Genomic DNA, 19284 nt, shown 5'->3' on the forward strand with positions numbered 1-19284 from the left:
GTCATACATGCTTAGTTTCATGATCTAAAACATGTTATGAATAGATATCACTCATTTTTCTCATGTTTTGAGTTTCTGATGAATCGATTGTTTGTTGAGTGGAAATCCTGCTTTCTTTTCTGCATACTTGGAACTCAGTTTTCTAATTCGTTTATCTTGGAAAAGAAAATACAACAGAGTAAATTAATCACAAATCTCAGAATATTTACTCAAAAATTACAAATTTCAATGTTCTGGAAAGATCACGGAGTGATCTACGATTCATCTGTTTAGAGTTTTGTGAAATTTTTTTGTCTGAAGGTTCAAAAACCTTCTCAAAGACAACTGAATGCTTTTGAATCAGTCTGTCAAAGACCAGTCCTACCAGTTCAGAAATCTGCTCGTGGATCAGATAATCTAGATCCGATTTCTGAGTTCTTGCATTTTTTGGAAAGGTGTGCCTGTCCTGCACATTTTTCGTGTTTATCATTTCTATTGAAACAAAGGTCTACTACATTGAATCAACCCGATACTAAGTCTTATTCAGACTCTACAATCAGTCTTCTTAAAGCTTCTGCATGTATGGAGATCCAGTTGGATTTTGGATCGTGGATCGGCTCCTATGTCGGGGCCACCGTCATTACCATTTATATAGCTTTCATACATTCAATTCATACAACTGCCTACACCAACAACAATTATTGTCTCACACTGAAAACCAATATGTTCAACCTTAATTGCATTACCTCAATTGAATGCTTGTGCAGATACAACCCTAACCCCATTACCCTAAAATAAAAACAACTATAAATGTACAATCCAATGCCAAATATTAAATAAAACTTAAGCTAACAAACATAAGTCATCATCAACAATAACCAAATGCAAATACTACAAGGCCAACAAATATATATCTTTAAAGAAGCCTTAATCCAACAAGAAAACATATGGAACTCACTCTTCATCTTAAGTTTTTGGAGATCAAAAGCTGAGAAAGGTTGACAAAAAAGTTGTTGCAACCTAGCCAGAATGTTGCAAGATGAAATGACTAGGAATCGAAGTAAAGATAGAAGAAAAAATGTTAGGGTTCTAAAGTAAAAAGGGTTAGGGTTCTAACGAGAAACATAAAAAAAAACTTGTCAGTGACTTTATATATAAATCAGAAAGCATGTGAAGGCAAGAACATTTACACGTTAAAATAGATTGACATTGCATTAATAGGAGGTTCGCAACACATATTTGTGAAATTCATGACATATATTTGTGGGCGTATGTCCAAACTTTATGTGAGTGTTTAGTTAAAGGAGATTTGCATGGTATCTATGCAAAGGTTATGACGTCTGCAAATGTGTGATGTGAACTTGCAATAAGAAAACATGTGAAGGTAAGGACACATTTGCAAATGTCAGACACACATTTTCATACGCACATCCAGACTTTATGTGTTTTTAGTTAAAAGAGGTTTGCATGGTATTTACGCGAAGGTCATGATATTCACAAATAGGTAACGCGAATCTACTGAGCTCAAATCAGAAAACATGTGAAAGTAAGGGCATTCACAACAGACATTTGTGAAGGTCGGTTAGACATTTGCAAATATACATCCTAACTTTAAGCGAGTTTTTAGTTAAAGGAGGTTCGCATAACATCTGCGTGAATGTCAAGACTGCCATATATGTATGGAACAAAACTGCTAAGCTCAAACTTTTAAAATCTATAAGGTTCGCATTGGGCTTGCGAATATCAGAAGATTTGTGCATTTCAGATGTGAATATCGTATATTGTGATTCAAGTTAGTCATGTTCAAAAATACTTTATGCAAATTTCATCATATCTGTGAAATGTTCATGTGAATCTCCTTTTTATTGAGATGTTGCAACCTTCGGATGACATACGTATCTATTATGTGAATATTAGCATGTTCGCTTGTGCGAAGGATAAAAATATTCTAAAAAAGTTAGGAATCAGTTTGGCATTTTCAAAATCGCGCCATTTTATAAGGGCAATAAAATAATTTTTCTCCTAGAATATAAGTGTCTAATCGTTATGAGCTAACCAAAAAAACACAATCTATAAATCCTTTGTAAGCATAGAGGGTTTTGATCCTTTTGTTACGAGGTAAATAAATTATCATATTGCAGCTGGCATTTTAGATATACTAGTGGATCTATTCCATCTTAGTATCTGCCCACACCAACATCTATACAAAGTATTATGTATGGGCAATATTGAAACTGTGTTTTTCACTGCTGTGCTTCTTGCAGAATTCATTGTTATTGGAGCTATAAGGTATGGTTCAGCAACTAGTTTGATCGAATTATTTGCTCCTATTCGTTATCAGTAGGATCAAGGATATTTTCAGCAAAAAATATATCAAAGAGTCAACACCGGGTTGGCCAAATATCTAAGTGCTACAAGTGTGAATTTTCCTCTCATCAGAAGAAAGAAGGGTCATCCAAGTATCTCTATTTTTGGAGAAACAAGCTTTGTGTTACGATGTATTTTAGTTGTTTTGAAGGCATAAAAAGGCCACCAAGCCATTTCATGCTGGCTATCGATTCATTTTTGTCTTGAATCACGAACCGACAGGCTTTTAGTTAACCTTTTGGAAGCTTGTTGGGTATTCTTACATCTTGATTAAGCAAAGACTGGTTCCTAATGAACCACAGATTTAGCTCCATCTTAAATCTAATTAACGTGGCATTTACTCCATCTGCAGTGAAACCTTAATCAAGAAAACCTTTCCCGTTTTTATTAGCAGTTTCATTATAATCTGCTGTAGGTTGTTAGCTCATTAATGCATATTAAACCAACTATGGATTCTTTCTAACTAACCGTTCAAAAGTTTGAGGCTAGACCAGCCGCTTGTAAGAACTCAAAGGCTCACATCCGAGACCCATTTACTTAACCCTTTGGAAGCTTGTTGGATATTCTTACATCTTGATTAAGCAAAGAATGGTTCCTAATGAACCACAGATTAGCTCCATCTTAAATCTAATTAACGTGGCATTTACTCCATCTGCAGTGAAACCTTAATCAAGAAAACCTTTCCCATTTTTATTAGTAGTTTCATTCTAATCTGCTGTAGGTTGTTAGCTCATTAATGCATATTAAACCAACTAATGATTCTTTCTAACAAACCGTTCAAAAGTTTGAGGCTAGACCAGCCACTGGAAAGGCCTCAAAGGCTCACATCCGAGACCCATTTAGGATACAATGAGTGTCAAGACCGAGAAGCAAGATTTTCCAACCAAGTCTATCTAGACTTTCCCCGTCATCCAGTCATCTGCATTCCAACTTACCTGAATTTTCTATACAAGGTTAGATTCATATCATATGAAACATAACCAAGTGCATCAACTGCAACATTTCTATCAATAACAACAATTTAATGAGATCTCTCCCGCAGGGTCGCCCAGTTGGTTAGAATGAGTGCTGGGTGTCCAGAGGTCCCAGATCTCACTAGTTTGATTCTTCCTAAGATCAAACCCAGGACAGCCATGAAGCAGCTCTGTGGTGCCGGTTCAGTTTCTTGGGGTTTGGCAGTATAGGGTGGGACCAATTAGGGGTCAAATTGAAAACAGCTTTACCATTGGATATGAGTTTAGGTAAATTAAGTTGTTGTATACAAACATAGAATGGGAAAACTATAATGACTTGGCAAGTTACTGTCTTTCCTGGTTTCCCATGTCCAAAAACCACTTCACCTAAGCAAGGTCAAGAGGCAGCTCTTGAGCTAAACGAGTCAACAGCAAGCAACAATATTAGCCAGAATTGATATAACCAAGAGTGATTGACTTCAACTAAGTAATCTATTGTATATCAAAACCCAGCCAAGTTGATCAATTCTCAACTCAGCCAGTTTGCATAATTTTGATTTTAAATTCTGATAACAATGAAGGATTTTTTGGCATCATATAGTTAAAAAAAAAATTGTGATGTGCAAAATAATTGATTTCTTCCTCTAACTTGAAAAAAGAAAACTTCGGACACCACCAGTTGGAGATATGAAGCACATACGGCACAATTCAAGAAGGCCAAACTCTTCTTTTCATCGGCCAACTGATCCTTTTAACAGGAAGAGATAATGGTCACTGCAAAATGTTGGCCCTTGTCCTCACTTCCTGTCACTCTGTGACCATTCCATGGCTCACAAGCTCTTCTATCCCCTTCCTTAGCCTCCCAGCAGCAGCAATACAATCTTCTTCTTTCAACCCTCCAAAGGATACTCTGATATATCCTGGACCACCGCTTGCACTCCCAGGAATCACGACTACGCCATGCCGTTTAGCGAGCCAGTGGACGACAGAGAAATCATCAGACAAGTGGTTAGGAAGCTTTGCCCACAAGTAAATAGCACCCTCTCCACCTTTGACAGCATCATCACCTAGTGGTGATAAAGCATCCCGGAGCAGGTCCCGACGCTTGACCAGGGTTTGGACCTTGGCTGAAATCCACTCACGGCCATCTTCTAATGAGTAGAGAGCAAGGCGCTGGCTGATAATGGAGGCACAAATGGGGATGTTGTCTTGGACCTTGAGAAGTTGCTCACCGAGCCCTTCTGCACTTGAAGGATAGGCTATCTGCACATATGCATTAATCGCACATGAGAGATAACTAACATATCAAAGTACTGTAAGCTTGAAACATTTATAAAAAGATGTTCTTATGGATGTAAAATGTCAAATGATGCTGCACTAGGTAGTCCACAGTGACTCGTTAAGTTGATCACATTGAGCAAATTGGATTGCAGGAAAGCTTTCTGATAGACTTACTGATGCATATGCCCTCTAGCTAAAGGCCGGCATGAACCATGGGCTTCCATTATATATTTCCTACATTATATTCACAAGAATGGAAGGTGCAGGAATCTGCCAAGATTTTAATTTCCAATACAGGAAATGGCTTATATTTTATATGAATATCCATCAGCTGGAGAGATACAGATCTCTCAATGAAATGCCCTCACGATCACCAAGTCAAGATGATGAGCCAAGCATCTCAGACACCAGATGTATCATTTTACTAAAGAAGTTTAGACTCTGTAACTGATCAGAATATGATCATGCTATGCCTGCACCGAGCTATTGTAAATAATCTCACAAATAATCAAGTTTATAAAAACTTGACAAGAACATTCACTCATCAAATGCACTAAGGCATAAATATTACAAAGTACACTGAGGCACAAATATCACAAAGTGCACTAAGGCACAAAACACATGAGAAATACCGAATAATATTGAGAGAAAAAACTCACTTGAAAGATGCTTTACAAAGGGAAAATAGTCCATTATTTATAGACATGAGAGAAGGCTGTAGCCGTTGAGCTACTTCCCAACGGCTCTAATTAGAGCCGTTGGGAACAGCCCAACGGCTGGTCAACTAGTCAAACTTTGACTATTGACTTTGGCTAAAAAACAAAAAAGACAAATAAAATAAGAAATATATAAATACATATTACAAAATTGTATTTAATACGTATAGACTTTATATATATATATATATATATATTCATACATATTACAAAATTGTATTTAATACGTATAGACTTTATATATATATATATATATATATATATATATATATATATATATATATATATATATATATATATATATATTCAAGTATATACATATATATATGCGACTTTCTAACAGTCCCCCTCAAACTTATGGTGCAATCACCGAAAGATTGTCAAGTAAAAAATTGAATCTTGGTGAGCACAGTGTCGTGGTGAAGAAATCAGCAAGTTGATATTCTGATGTCACATAGGGAAGATCAAGTCTTTAAGTATTCTTCACGAACGAAGTGGCAGTCCATTTCTATATGCTTAGTCCTTTCATGAAACGTATGATTTCGAGCAATATATATAGAACTCTTGTTGTCAAAGCATAATCTTATAGGTTTCTGAAGATGAACTCCCATATCTGAAATTAGTTGTTTGAGCCACACAATTCTCATGGTAGTAGTCATCGTTGCTCTATACTCTGCTTTCGTAGATAATAGTGACATTTTTTGTTGTTTCTTGCACTTCCATGAAATCAATGATTCACCTAAAAACACACAAAAACCAGTTGTTGAGCGCTTGTTATTTGGATCCCCTCCCCAATCAGCATCTCAGTATGCAATAAGATCTAATGAGGAAGAAGAGGATAAGAAGACTCCCTTATGTATTGTACCTCTGATGTATTTGATATTTCTCATGATTGCACCCATATGAGCTGATGTTGGAGCATGCTGAAATAGACTAGCTATAAGTACAAAATGAGCGATGTCAGGTTTTGTAATACTTAGATACATAAGAGATCCCACAGGTTGTCTTAAGGGAGTTGGGTTGTCCAAAGGAACTTTATCATCCGCTCGCATCTTCATTCTAACAATCTCTGGAGTGTCAACGACTTTGTCATCTGATAATCCTGACTTGTCAATGATATCTAAAGCAAATTTTATTTGTGACAATATATATCCTCTGTTAGAATATGACACTTTTATCCCAAGAAAGTATCTTATAAACCCAAGATCAGTCATTTTAAAAGAGTTTTTAAAAAACTATTTTACTTTTTTAGTTTCTTCTTTGTCACTTCCTGTAATCAACATATAAAAGTAAAATTATAATACCTGCAGAAGAGTTCTTAATAAATAAATTTGAGTCAGTGTAACATGGTTTGAAACCATATCTTGTAATAACATGGTTGAATGTGTCAAACCAAGCTTTATGCACTTGTTTGAGTCCATACAATGCCTTTTTTAATTTAAGCACTTTACTTGTAGGAACTATCAATCCAGGTGGAACATCCATGTATACTTCTTCATTGAAATTGTCATTTAAAAAGAGATTTTTAACATCCATTTGAAATATATTCAAATTTTTAATAGTTGTAATAGCTACAATAGCTACAGGAATTCGAACAGTTGTCATCCTGGCAACAGGAGCAAAGGTTTCTTCGTAATCTACTCTATATTCTTGAGAATAACCTTTGGCAACTAACCTGGCTTTATGTCTTTCCAAGGATCCATCGCTTTTTGTCTTAACTTTGAAAACTCATCTACAACCTATGGTTTTCTTTCCGATGGGTAGACTTAGGATTTCCCAAGTGTCGGCTTCTTCAAGAGCATCAAATTCTATATGCATGGCTTTTACCCATTCAAGTAGATTTTTGGCTTCATTATAACAGTAGGGTTTAAAATATGAATGAATAGCTATAAGATATGCTCTATATTTAGGAGAGAATGAGTCATAAGAAACAAATCTATTTGGAATCCTTGAGGTTCATTCAGATCTACGAATGATGATTTGTTCAAACGAAATTTCTAAGGCTTCATGATTATCTTGATTTATACTTTCACCGGATATATTTTTATTTCTTATAGTGTATAATACTATTGGTTCAACTGTTGTTCTATTCTCAATAGAGGGTTCTACATAAGCATCTTCATCATTAGACAGTAGTTTAAATAAGAAGGAATAGTCAGAATTTATGTCTTGAGACATATTTCCTTCAAATCCACTTTCATTTTCAACAAAGTTAACATTCCTTGAGACAAAGAGTTTATCACTTTTGATATCATAGCATTTAAACCCTTTTTGTGTTTCAGAGTAACCAATGAAAGCACAGGGAATAGCCTTAGAAGATAGTTTATCTCATTTATCATTTATGAAATAAATGTCATTGCGGTTGAAGGGGAAGCTTGGTGAGCAAGAAATAGCGGTGGATGACTGTTTCAAATATTTGGGATCTATCATTCAAAAGAATGGAGAAATTGATGGAGATGTAAATCATAGGATTAAGGTTGGGTGGATGAAACGGAAAAGTGCAACTGGAGTGTTGTGCGATCATAGAATGTCATTGCAGTTGAAGGGGAAGTTTTATAGGATGACAATTAGACCCGCTTTACTATATGGTACGGAATGTTAGGCTACCAAGAGACATCATGTTCAAAAAATGAGTGTAACTGAGATGCGTATGCTTCGATGGATGTGTGGAAATACACTAAAAGATAAGATTCGAAACGAGAAAATACGTAAGAAGGTAGGCATTGCATCCATTGAAAATAAGATGAGTGAGAATCGTTTACGATGGTTTGGGCATATTCGGCGAAGGCCTAATGATGCTCCGGTTAGAAGGATGGAGAAATGAAAAAATATATTAGCTAAAAGAGGTTGGGGTAGGCCTAAGAAGACTTGGATGGAGATGATAAGAAAGGATATGAATGCTTTGAACCTCACCGAGGACATGACATTGGATAGAAATGATTAGAGGAGAAGGATTCTTGTGGAGGACCCATAATGATTTTCCTTTTGGTTCATATCGCCGACCCCAATTGTTTGGGATGAAGGCGTTGTTGTTGTTGTTGTTGTTGTTGTTGTTGTTGTTGTTGTTGTTGTTGTTGTTGTATCATTTATGAAATAACATTTGCAACCAAAGATTCTCAGTCTTTGATAGTCAGGTTGGTATTTGAATAATTTTTCAAAAGAAATTTCATTTGGATAAAGTTTTTTAATGCATCCTATTCATGAGATATACTAAAGTTAAGGTAGCTTCAGCTCAAAGATTTTTAGGAACATTCCTAGCAATAAATAGTGTGCTTGTAGTTTCCATAATATGTCTATGTTTTCTTTCTAAAATCCTGTTTTGTTGTGGAGTTCTAAGACACGATCTTTGATGCAAAATTCCTTCATTTTCTAAGAATTGTTTAAAATCATTTGACAAATATTTTCCCCCAGAGTCAATTTTTAGGATTTTGATCTTGCTTTCAAATTGATTTTTAATCATGTTATGAAAAGTTTTGAAGGTTGCAGATACATCAGATTTAAACTTAAGAAAGTAAATCCAACAATATCTAGTGAAATCATCGACAAATACAACATAATAGGTGATCATGCATACATATTCGCATTTTACACATCTCTATTGATGCATGATCCATGATAAAATCGCATTAAAAACCCATCTTTATCGTGGTTTTCGAGGTTTTGTTTTAAATTGAATTTTTCGGGAAAATATCGCATTTTCTGATCTAGTCCTGCATTTTTAGTGTTTTTAGCTAGTTTAGAATTTTCTTAATTGTAGTCTAATTAGATTAGGACTTAACTAACTAATTTTAATTAATTTAGAAAAACCTCTTTTAAAAAACACGTTTTTGAGGAAGACCCTTTTTGGAAATTGTAAAATTTTATCGAACTTTTTATAAAAAAACATGTTTTGCCCTAAGAGGAGTATAAATATTAATTTTTTTCCCAGCAGCCTTGTTTTTTCCACCTTAAGAATCACGCCCCCTCTTTTTGTCTCTCTCCTCTTGTTCTTTCTCTTTTCTCTCTCTTTTCCCTCTCTCTACCAGCCGGTTTCTTCTTCCCCTCTCTTCTACTTCTTCTTCCTCTTTTCCTCTTTTTCTTTCTCTCCTCTATTCTTTTTCCTCACCGGCGATCTTCTTCCTCTTTTCCTCTTTTTCTTTCTCTCCTCTATCCTTTTTCCTCACCGGCGGTTTCTTCTTCTTTCATCAAAGGTTGTAGCGTGACGAGCCTAGATCGTGGACGACCGCTCTTTTCTCTCAATCCATCTGTTGGAAGCAGACCAGTAGGTACGTCACTTTCTCCCTCTTTTCCTTACGCAGTATTGCATGCATTAGCTTTCTAGGTTCTTATTTATTCTTTTTCTTTTGCTGCATAATAGAAATCCCTGTTTCATTAATTTTTAGCATAGGTGGTCTGCCGTCAGTTTGGTTAATCATAATACTAAAAAGAAAAGAGCTGTATTGCACAGGCTGCGTGCTTGTGTCAGATTGGGGCAATCTAATATTTTGATCGGATTGACCAGATTTGATCCGATCTGCTGCCTGGGCAGCCGAGCAGCCTGATCTGATCAGGTTGTGGGTTAGTAGTGGTTGTATAACACAAGGCTCAGCAGCACAACGTGCGCAGCAATCAGATCAACTTGATCGGCCATTGCTGGCCTGAGTCCAAGAGTACATCGATCATATTTTGCTTCAGGTCGGCATAGCTGAATATCCTGCGTCAATCAGAATAGTTATTGTGTTAACCACTTGACTTCTCTAGATAGATTTAATGTAACTTTGTGCACAGTCAGTTAGGCTGGACATGTTTTATTGTTATTCTTTGGCATTTAGTTAGTTTGCTTAGATTCTGTCATAGTTCATACGTGTAATCCGCTAGGTAAACTGAGTCAACATTTTATTCAATTTAGCTTGTTTTGATTTGCTATACGGTAGTTAGCTATAATAGTTTTAATTCTTAGTGTAGTCGAATTATTCTTGAATCATTAGTAGTTCAATTTGTTTCACCGTTAATTATTCTCAGCTAGTAGATTAGATCAGAATAGTATAGTATATTACTTCATATCCTTCATTAGGTAGACTGCTGTATGTTTCTTAGAGTTAGTTTTGACTTTGTTTTACAATCGGTTAGTTTATTTTAGATTGTTCTATGGTGATTGCATTGTGGTTTGATTAGGTAGATTTGCTAAATTCTAATGTACACGTCCCTTGTTTAGTGTCTAATGCATTCAGCTGTGGGTATTTGTTTATTTCAATTCTAGTCTAGTGTGCTTCAGATTTTTTTTATTAGCTTTGCATCAGCATGTTTTCAAGGTAGTCATATAGAAGTTACTTAGTTTGCTGCATAAGTAGTAGATTTAATTAGAAGTGATGAATGAATTAAAGTTAGATTCACGATTTTCTGGAATTAGAATTATTAATCTATTTTAGTTTCATTCGTACTAAGATAGATTAAGTGAGTTCATGTTTCTTTTTATTTCTTTATGAATAGTTTGTTTAATAGCTGCCTAGTTTGGTCTCAATTAATTCATAGTTAATTTGTTAGTTTCATAATTTAGTGCTTTAGTTGTTACAAATTAGTTAGTTAGTTAGTTTCGCTATTTCGTCTTGTAGTGTAATTTGATTCTTGTTTTTACTGTTTTTAAGCTTAGGTTTGTTTTAGTTCTACTCGTTCGGTTGTGCTTTGTGTTTTTTATTTTTGCAGGGAAGCGATCGGGCGTGTAGTGAGCCCCTTTTCGTACCCCCGAAGAGCTCTCTGAGGTCCCTAAAAGGTCCCCTCAAAAGGCCCTCAGAAGAGCTCTCAGAGAAGCAAAAGTTCAAGAAAACAAGCATTACCTGAAGAGGACTACAAAAGACTCGAAGCACTGAAGACTTATTTTTTTAGATTAGGATTTATTTTATTTCATTAATTGGGTTTGTAATAAGGCGCTATTATTTTATTTGTTTCAGCCTTCCGCAGAAGGTCACACTCTCTTATTTATTTATTCAATCAATTCTTTTATTTTTGACAATAAAGAGTAGTTAAATTGTTTGATTGAATACAAAGTATTTTCCCGTTCCCTGATTTCGACCCGGACTTCACCACTAGTGTGAGCCGGTTTTAGTGTCCAGCTTTTACATTGTTTTTACATAAAATATTGTTTTAAAAATCATTTTCATAAAACTCACACTAGTAGGAGAATCCTCCTTTAAAAGTCGCAAGAGCAAGACCCCACACATCCGAATGAACCAACTCAAAAGGCATGGAGGAGTAAAAAGTTCTTTAGCCATAAGGCAAAGATGCCATTTTTCCAAGTAAACATTCCTTACATTCAAAATTATCTTTGCAAAGATCTTTAGTAATAGGTACAAAATTCAATTTCCTTATATTTGGATGCCCAAGTCTATAGTGTCAAACTTTTATATCTTTTGTTTAGGCAATATTACAAAAATGATTCCTTTGGAATATAAAGAAAGTTCATATAATAAAGATCTCCTTGCCTAGAACTTTCCCCAATCAATTTCTCGGACTGGCGATCTTGCACCCAACATTTGTTTGATGAGAATATGACATCACATCCATGATTCGAGATTTGAGAAACCAAAAATAAATTAAGATGTAGTTTTGGTATAAGTCTTACTTTTGAAATATAAAACTTGTGTTTTGTCAAATCATTTTTAAAAATCCCAACACCCTTTATTTCCAAGAAAGTTTCATCGGCAGTGAAAACAAATGATGAATTTGAGTTAGGTTGATACTCGGATAAAATAGACTTGTGTGGGGTCATATGAAATAAAGCCCCTGAATCAAGAAGTCAAGAGCACATACCAGGGGTTGAAGATGATGCAATGGCCGCTCCTGATGTAGATCCTTTAAGCAATGGTTGTAATGCCTCCGTCAATTGGGATAATGATTTGGTGAGATCTTTGAAGTTTAGAGTATCATCTTCTTGTTTTGACGGAGCCACAACAACTCTTTTTTCTTGAGGTCTATAGCAGAGTTACCGAAAACGCCTATAGAATAGGGGAAGCGCGCTTCCCCGGGACGCTCTTCGGAAGTGCGAAACGCAGCGCTTCCGAAACGCGAGGGGAAGCGCAGGTTCAATTGAGGAAGCGTGTCCCCCTTTAAAGGGAAGCGCGCCCCCCTTTAAAGGGGTACGCGTACCCCTTTAAAGGGGTACGCTATTATGGAAAGGTCGAATTTGCCCTTAAATTTTTTTTTTACACATGAATATATTTTTTACTGAGGATAAAATGGGTATTTTACAAAACCCGTGAAAAAATAAAATCGAAAGGGGCTTAGGGTTTTGTTTTTTCACGCGTATCTTCTGACTCTCTCTCTCTCTCTCTCTCTCTCTCTCTCTCTCTCTCTCTCTCTCTCTCTCTCTCTCTCTCTCTCTCTCTCTCTCTCTCTCTCTCTCGAGTTTTCGGCGAGCTCCGAGTTCCGGCGACCTCAAAAAATTCCGGTGGCCTCCACCGACTTCCGAAGATAAAGATGTTCAGGACCTTCAGGTACGCTATCTTCTCTTACCCCCCTCTCTCACGCTCTGTCACTCTCTCTATCTCGAATCTGGATCGGTCGGGTCCTTGGTGAAAAGGGGACGGCAAGAAGCAAGGGTTTGTAACTTCGGTTGGAGGGGTTGATGGCGGTTGGGTTCTGCCAACTGCGAGCCCTAGGGAGAGGAGGACCTCTCTCTGACCACCTGTGCATGGCAAGTGGCTTGGGCATGGGGGGGGGGGGGGGGGGGGGGGGGTGGCTCGACAGAGACACACAAAGGGAGAGAAGGTTGGGGAAGGAGGCTTCAACAGGGAGCACCACCGGCAGTGGCATAGCTAGGATTCATGTGACGGGGGGGGCGCAAATATGGGTGTAGCAAGAAAAAAAATTGGTGTGATAGGGGTTCAGGGGCAGCATCCTCCTTTTTTTTTTGAGATAAAATAAAAATGGCTACAATTATTAATAAAAATCTATTTCATATGGACAAATCAAACTATTTGCTGCAGTCAGGGTTGGGCTACAAAAATGGATAAAAATCTATTTCATATGGAATCGGAGCTGGGCTAGTACTGAGCTTTTAAATTTTTTTTTTAACTGGACCGGGAGGCCCATATTTTGCTTTGATGAAGAGTTTTTGAGTGATATAGGGTTGGTGTCTGACTTGTGTGGTGTGAGGTTCAGCTCGTGAGCAGAGGTTTGATTCCTTCATTCTCTCTAGAAAGTACATTTAGAGAACATGGGATTGTTAGAGACTATTTGTTTCATTTTTCCGTTGCAATAACATGATGGTCTTTATCTTTTGTGTTATCATATGATGATCATTTATATTCTTATTTGAGACCCATGAACAGTATATTGGTTGAGAAACATTTCACATTTTGTGGTTTAACTGAATTTATTTGGTCGTCTTTTTTAGAAATAAGGGTTAATGCAGTATTTTTTTATCATTCTTGTAGGTTTTAACTTTTAAGTCATTTTGACGATTGCTTGAATCCTGATTCCTGATCAGATTGACTGGATCACTTTTATTATTCTTTTACTATTGGATATATATGGATTATTGATTTATTGTTTTCAATTTCAAAGTCAATGAAAAACATGTTCTGCCTCCAATAGTTGTCTTATGGTTTCATTATGGTGTTTGATCTTGCAGACTTCTAGAATCTATTCTCTCCTTGATCTCTTGAACTGATTTTGCTTTATGTGAATTCTGAACTTACATGTTGATCAAGTGAACCAAGCATGATAAAAGAAACAAAACAAAAGAGATACTTATAAGTATCCTATAATATATAAAAAATATATTATAGGAAAATTCTTGAATTCATATTATAAAAACATATTATACAAAATGTATACCAAGCATGATTGAGCTTATCATCCCTATTAAGTATGAATTCTTTGATATACCGAGCGTGGGCACACCCAGGCTCGGCTCATTTACTCTATCAGAAGAGTGGGGCAACTAGTATGCTGCAGCTAATTGTTTAAAATTTTAAATAAATAGCATTATTGCTAGTAACAGTCGGCCAATATGAATTTTGTTTTTCTTCGTTGTTATGTTATCTTATTTTGGCATTTTTTCATAAATGCAAACTTTTGAAAGAACTTTTTTTTTTTAAATTTTGTTTGCTTTATCATAGTATATTATAGAATCATAGATCTTTCACCTCCTTAAATGATGTTTATTTATTTGTTTTAGTAATTGGTAAATTATGAGTAATGATTTGTGTTCTTCACTCTCCATCATTTACTGTTAATAATAGCTTTTTTTAAGTGTTTTAGGTTGATTCTGATACTTTTATGATGCAGATATATTTGCATGTTCTTTGCTTCATTAATGACCATCTCAAGCTATGATCACGATAATTCTGATGACGACGATTCTTTGTACAATTTGGAGCATGAATCATCTAGTGGTGTTGGGAAGGGCAAGAAGAGGTCTTCTGCTTGTCCATATCAGTTTGAGGACCGAAACGAAAATTGTTTTGATGAGGAAGATGAAAAAGAATATGACTTGGATGACTACTATTCTGAAGATGACCACGATGATGAACCACCTAGCATGCATAAAACAACAGTGCTATGGCGCCATGTATTGAAACAAAAGAAGAGTGGGCAAGGAAAGCAAGGTGGAACCCAAGTTTTTATGTGCAGGCAATGTAAAAAAATTTATCATGAGTCATATACTCGAGTTTTTGCACATCTCATGGGATCTCCAAAGGGAGAAAGTGTTGGGATTGCCTTTTGCCCTGTAGTTGCAAAAAATGCAGAATTGGCAAAAAAAAATAAGAGGCAAGTTCGTCGAGTGGAGGTTTCATCAAGTGCTTTTGAGTTGAGGAGATCAAGAATTGATACTCCGAAGAAGCCTATTAGTATGACTACATCATCTAGTGGAAGCCGAAAAACAATTGATATTCGTGATACCTTTAAAAAGGTAGAAAGAGATGATGTAGATCACAAAATTATCAGATTTTTGTGTGCAAATGGCATACCTTTCAATGTGCTTCGATCACCATATTGGGAAGAGATGATATCTGCAGTTAGTAAAGTGCCCGGATATAAACCCCCATCATATGAAAAAGCGCGAACAACGTTGCTTGACAGTGAGAAAGAGTGTGTTCACAGGGAGTTAAATGAATTTCGAGAAAAGTTTGAGGTGTTTGGAGTTTCCATTGTCTCAGACGGTTGGACAAATATCAAGAACAAACACTTGATAAATATACTTGCCTCAAACTGTTTTGGCTCGATGTTCTTATATGCAAGCGATTTTTCTAATGTGCAACAGTCAGCTGCAAACATTGCTGAGTTTTTTAAGACGGGATTTAAACTTGTGGGGCCTTCTAATGTAGTGCAAGTGATTACAGACAATGCAGCAAATTGCAAGTTAGCAGGTGAAGAATTAAAACAAACGTACAAGTATATTTTTTGGTCACCTTGTGTTGTGCACACACTTAATTTGATCTTCAAGGATTTGGCACATGAGTTTCATTGGTTGGGAGAAACATATTTGCAGAGTAAAGAAATTGTGAAGTATATCACAAATCATTCAAAAGCACTAGCAATCTTTAGAAGCAATGAAAAATTAGAATTAATAAAGATTGCAAAAACAAGGTTTGCTTCACATTATATTACTTTGAAACGCTTGCTTGATGTGAGGGAGAGCTTAAGGCTCACAGTAATTTCAGATAGATGGAGCGATTGGAAGCAATCATGCACGGATGACACTATGAGAAAAAGGGCTGTTACAACAGAAACAACTGTTCTTGATGAAGAATATTGGGATTCTGTACGTTTAGCATTATTGATTACAAAACCCATCTATAAGATGATTAAATTTTGTGATCAAGAAGGCCCTATAATTGGTGAAGTGTATGAAGGCATGGACAACATGTTGGGGGAAATCAAAGACAATCTAAAAGGACAACCAGATTTATATGAAAAGATTCATAAGATTGTCTCAAATAGATGGGATAGAATGAATGTGCCTCTCCATAGTCTAGCCCACATGCTTACTCCAAAATATTACGAGTCAGAGTATCTCAAAATCCCAGCAACAGGAGGGGTCAAACGAGTTTCTCCTGGTAAAAATTTAATTCTATCTATTTAATAAAGTTTAAAGTTAAATGATTTAATTATTTTATTATTTCATTTGCATTTTCTTGTTATAGTTACTAAACATTTTTTTTTTGCAGAAAAGGATAATGATATCTTAGACGGTGCAATGCTCGCGCTTGAAGTCATATCTTCTGAAAATGAAGAGCTATCTACACTTTATAGGTCACAACTTATGGCTTTTGCATCAAGAAGTGGAAGATTTAGCCGAAATGCAGTAAGAATAGATGCATTGAATCCTACAATGTCAGTGCTTAATTGGTGGCATTTTTATGGTGGTGATACACCTGAGTTGAGAGCATTAGCCATTAAAGTTTTATCTCAACCTATTAGCACATCTTCTGCAGAAAGAGTGTGGAGCACCTATAGTTACATTCACAATGTTAAAAGAAATAGACTCAATGAAGATCGTGTTGATACCTTAGTGTATATTCATTCCAATCTTCGATTGATTGACAGGTATAATTAAACTGTGTTGTACTTTTGTTTTGGTATTTTTTTTTTCTCTTTTTTTATCATTGATTGTTTATTAACATTCATATTTCATATTCTTGTTATAAAAGGTGCAACAATCGCTATAAAGAAGGGCCTAGTCGAAAATGGGATATCAATCCAGAACTTCCTATTGTAGAAGAAAATACGTTGAGATTAGAGGATATGCGATAGAGAGATTTGGATGATAGTGCACAACAATCAAGCACTATTTCTAAATCCAAACATAAAGATGCACAACCAAGAGCTCCATTACCTCCAATAATCATACGTACAAATGAAGTTGAAGAGGATACAAATCAATCCAACAGAGCTAGTAGAACTGCAGATATACAAGAGCGACCATCAGTTCCTCATGGTCGGATTGATCGTTTCTTTAGCAGGAGACCTAGGCAAGGTATGTTGATATTGTGTTTTTTATATTTTAAATTATGGTTTTTGAACATTTTAATTTTTTAACGTATTCATTATAGGAAATGAAGGAAGGAGCAGAAGACATGGTCGTGGAGGACAAGATGCACGTGATGATGCAGAAAGTTCGCGATTTATTGCTGACTTGAAGGGGAAGAGAAAGATGACAGATTAATGAACTCTTGAATTATTAATTGTTTTTTTAATGATGTAGTTCGAGTAGTCCAACTTAACTTTTATGTTATTTTTTTGTCATGGTCTTATAATATTTTTTTGGTATACTTTTATTTTGAATCTTGCATGATGAAGTGAAGTAGTGGATTATGTTAATTTTAAGGTTAGACTTAGAGTTTAGAACTTTGTAGCTTATAATTTACAATTTAGAAATTTATAGCTTCTTAGGTCGCTTCCGGTTCGCTTCCTATGTCGCTTCCGAGACGCTTCCGAGACGCTTCCCGGTTCGCTCCTAAGTGGTCCCACGCTTCCCGCTTCTTAAAATTTTGAAAGTGCCTCGCTTCCCGCTTCCGCTTCCGCTTCCCGTATCGCTTCTCGCTCCCGCTTCCTCGACTGGCAACTCTGGTCTATAGTCCTTGAATCTAGGACAATGAGGTCTAATATGGTCGGGCTCATGACAATTATGACAAATGATTTTTGACTCTCCTCTATTCTTATTAAAATGAAAAGGTCTATATAGTTTGATATAATGTCCCGGTTTGAAGACGACAAGCGTACAATCCTCTTCTTGACTATTGCTAGAAGTAGCAAGAACACTATCACTCTTACTTATGTTTAGCCTAGTCTCTTCTCCACTAAGTTTAGTGAGAATCTCATGAATAGGAGAAGGCGAGGAGGATGATAGCAAGGAAACCCTAGTTTATTCAAACTCAGGTCTCAATCCATAAAGAAAAGCAAAGAGTCTATCTTCTTCAACTTGAGCTCTCCGCATCTCAATACACTTACCTTTTCATTTGGGTTCAAATTGAGCAAGTTGAGTCTAAATGGATGATAACTCCATAAAATAATCTCTAACATTCTTATCTCCTTATTTAATATTTCTAGCATTTTCTTAGAGATAACACTTATGGGCCATATCTTTTTCGGTAAACATACCTCTAAGATATTCCCATGCTTCACTTGCATTTTTGTAACACAAGAGATTTAAGGCAATTTTTGTTTTGACTCCACTTAGCATCCATGAAAGAATCTTGGCATTTTTTATGTCTCATTCATCTAATTTTTTGTAATATTCTTTCATTGCTTTGTCTTTTTCTTTAAGACTTGTCTCGACACCATTTTCACATATTGTAATTTTAGGAGTGGGTTCAAGAATAGTACCTCTCACGTATCCCCACAAACCTTGACCTTTTATGAATGTCTCCAAATGTCCGGCCCAAATGATGTAATTGCTTCCATCAAGTTTGAATGGTGGAATAAAGTTGAAGTCGCTTGAATTGTGTGGGAAGAATTCACCCATAATGATAAAGAGAAGAAGTGGACCACGACCAAGGAAGAATTACGAACACGCTTCACGAGGCAACCCACCAATGCACACTTTACGAGACAGCCTTTATGAGTGAGTATAAACCAAGATTTGATACCATGTAAATAATCTCACAAATAATCAAGTTTATAAAAACTTGACAAGAACATCCACTCATCAAATGCACTAAGGCACAAATATTACAAAGTGCACCAAGGCACAAATATCACATGAGAAATACCAAATATTATTGAGAGAAAAAACTCACTTGAAAGATGCTTTACAAAGGGAAAATAGTCCCTTATTTATAGACATGAGAGAAGGCTGTAGCCATTGGGCTACTTCCCAACGGCTGGTCAACCAGTCAAACTTTGACTATTGACTTTCGCTAGAAAACAAAAAAGACAAAAATAAAATAAGAAATATAAAAATACATATTACAAAATTGTATTTCATACGTATATACTTTAAATACATATATATATATATATATACATATATATATTCAAGTATATATGTATATATATGTATATTC

General features: G+C 35.9%; 1 protein-coding gene across 7 annotated transcripts in view; it reads right to left on the minus strand.

Annotated features, from left to right (window-relative positions):
* Positions 1 to 3772: 3772 nt before the first annotated feature.
* The window catches only part of LOC149828481 (aromatic aminotransferase ISS1-like), a 64128-nt gene continuing 48616 nt past the window's right edge, over positions 3773 to 19284 (minus strand). For all 7 annotated transcript variants that reach the window (XM_090017610.1, XM_090017608.1, XM_090017604.1 and 4 more), the window contains one exon: positions 3773 to 4562. In XM_090017610.1, coding sequence (XP_089873736.1) covers positions 4107 to 4562 — 456 coding nt within the window. In that variant the 3' untranslated portion in view covers positions 3773 to 4106. The remainder of the gene's footprint in view (positions 4563 to 19284) is intronic.

This window comes from Nuphar pumila, chromosome 9 (assembly GCF_984573655.1).
Source record: "Nuphar pumila chromosome 9, dmNupPumi1.hap1.1, whole genome shotgun sequence".
Lineage (NCBI taxonomy): Eukaryota > Viridiplantae > Streptophyta > Magnoliopsida > Nymphaeales > Nymphaeaceae > Nuphar > Nuphar pumila.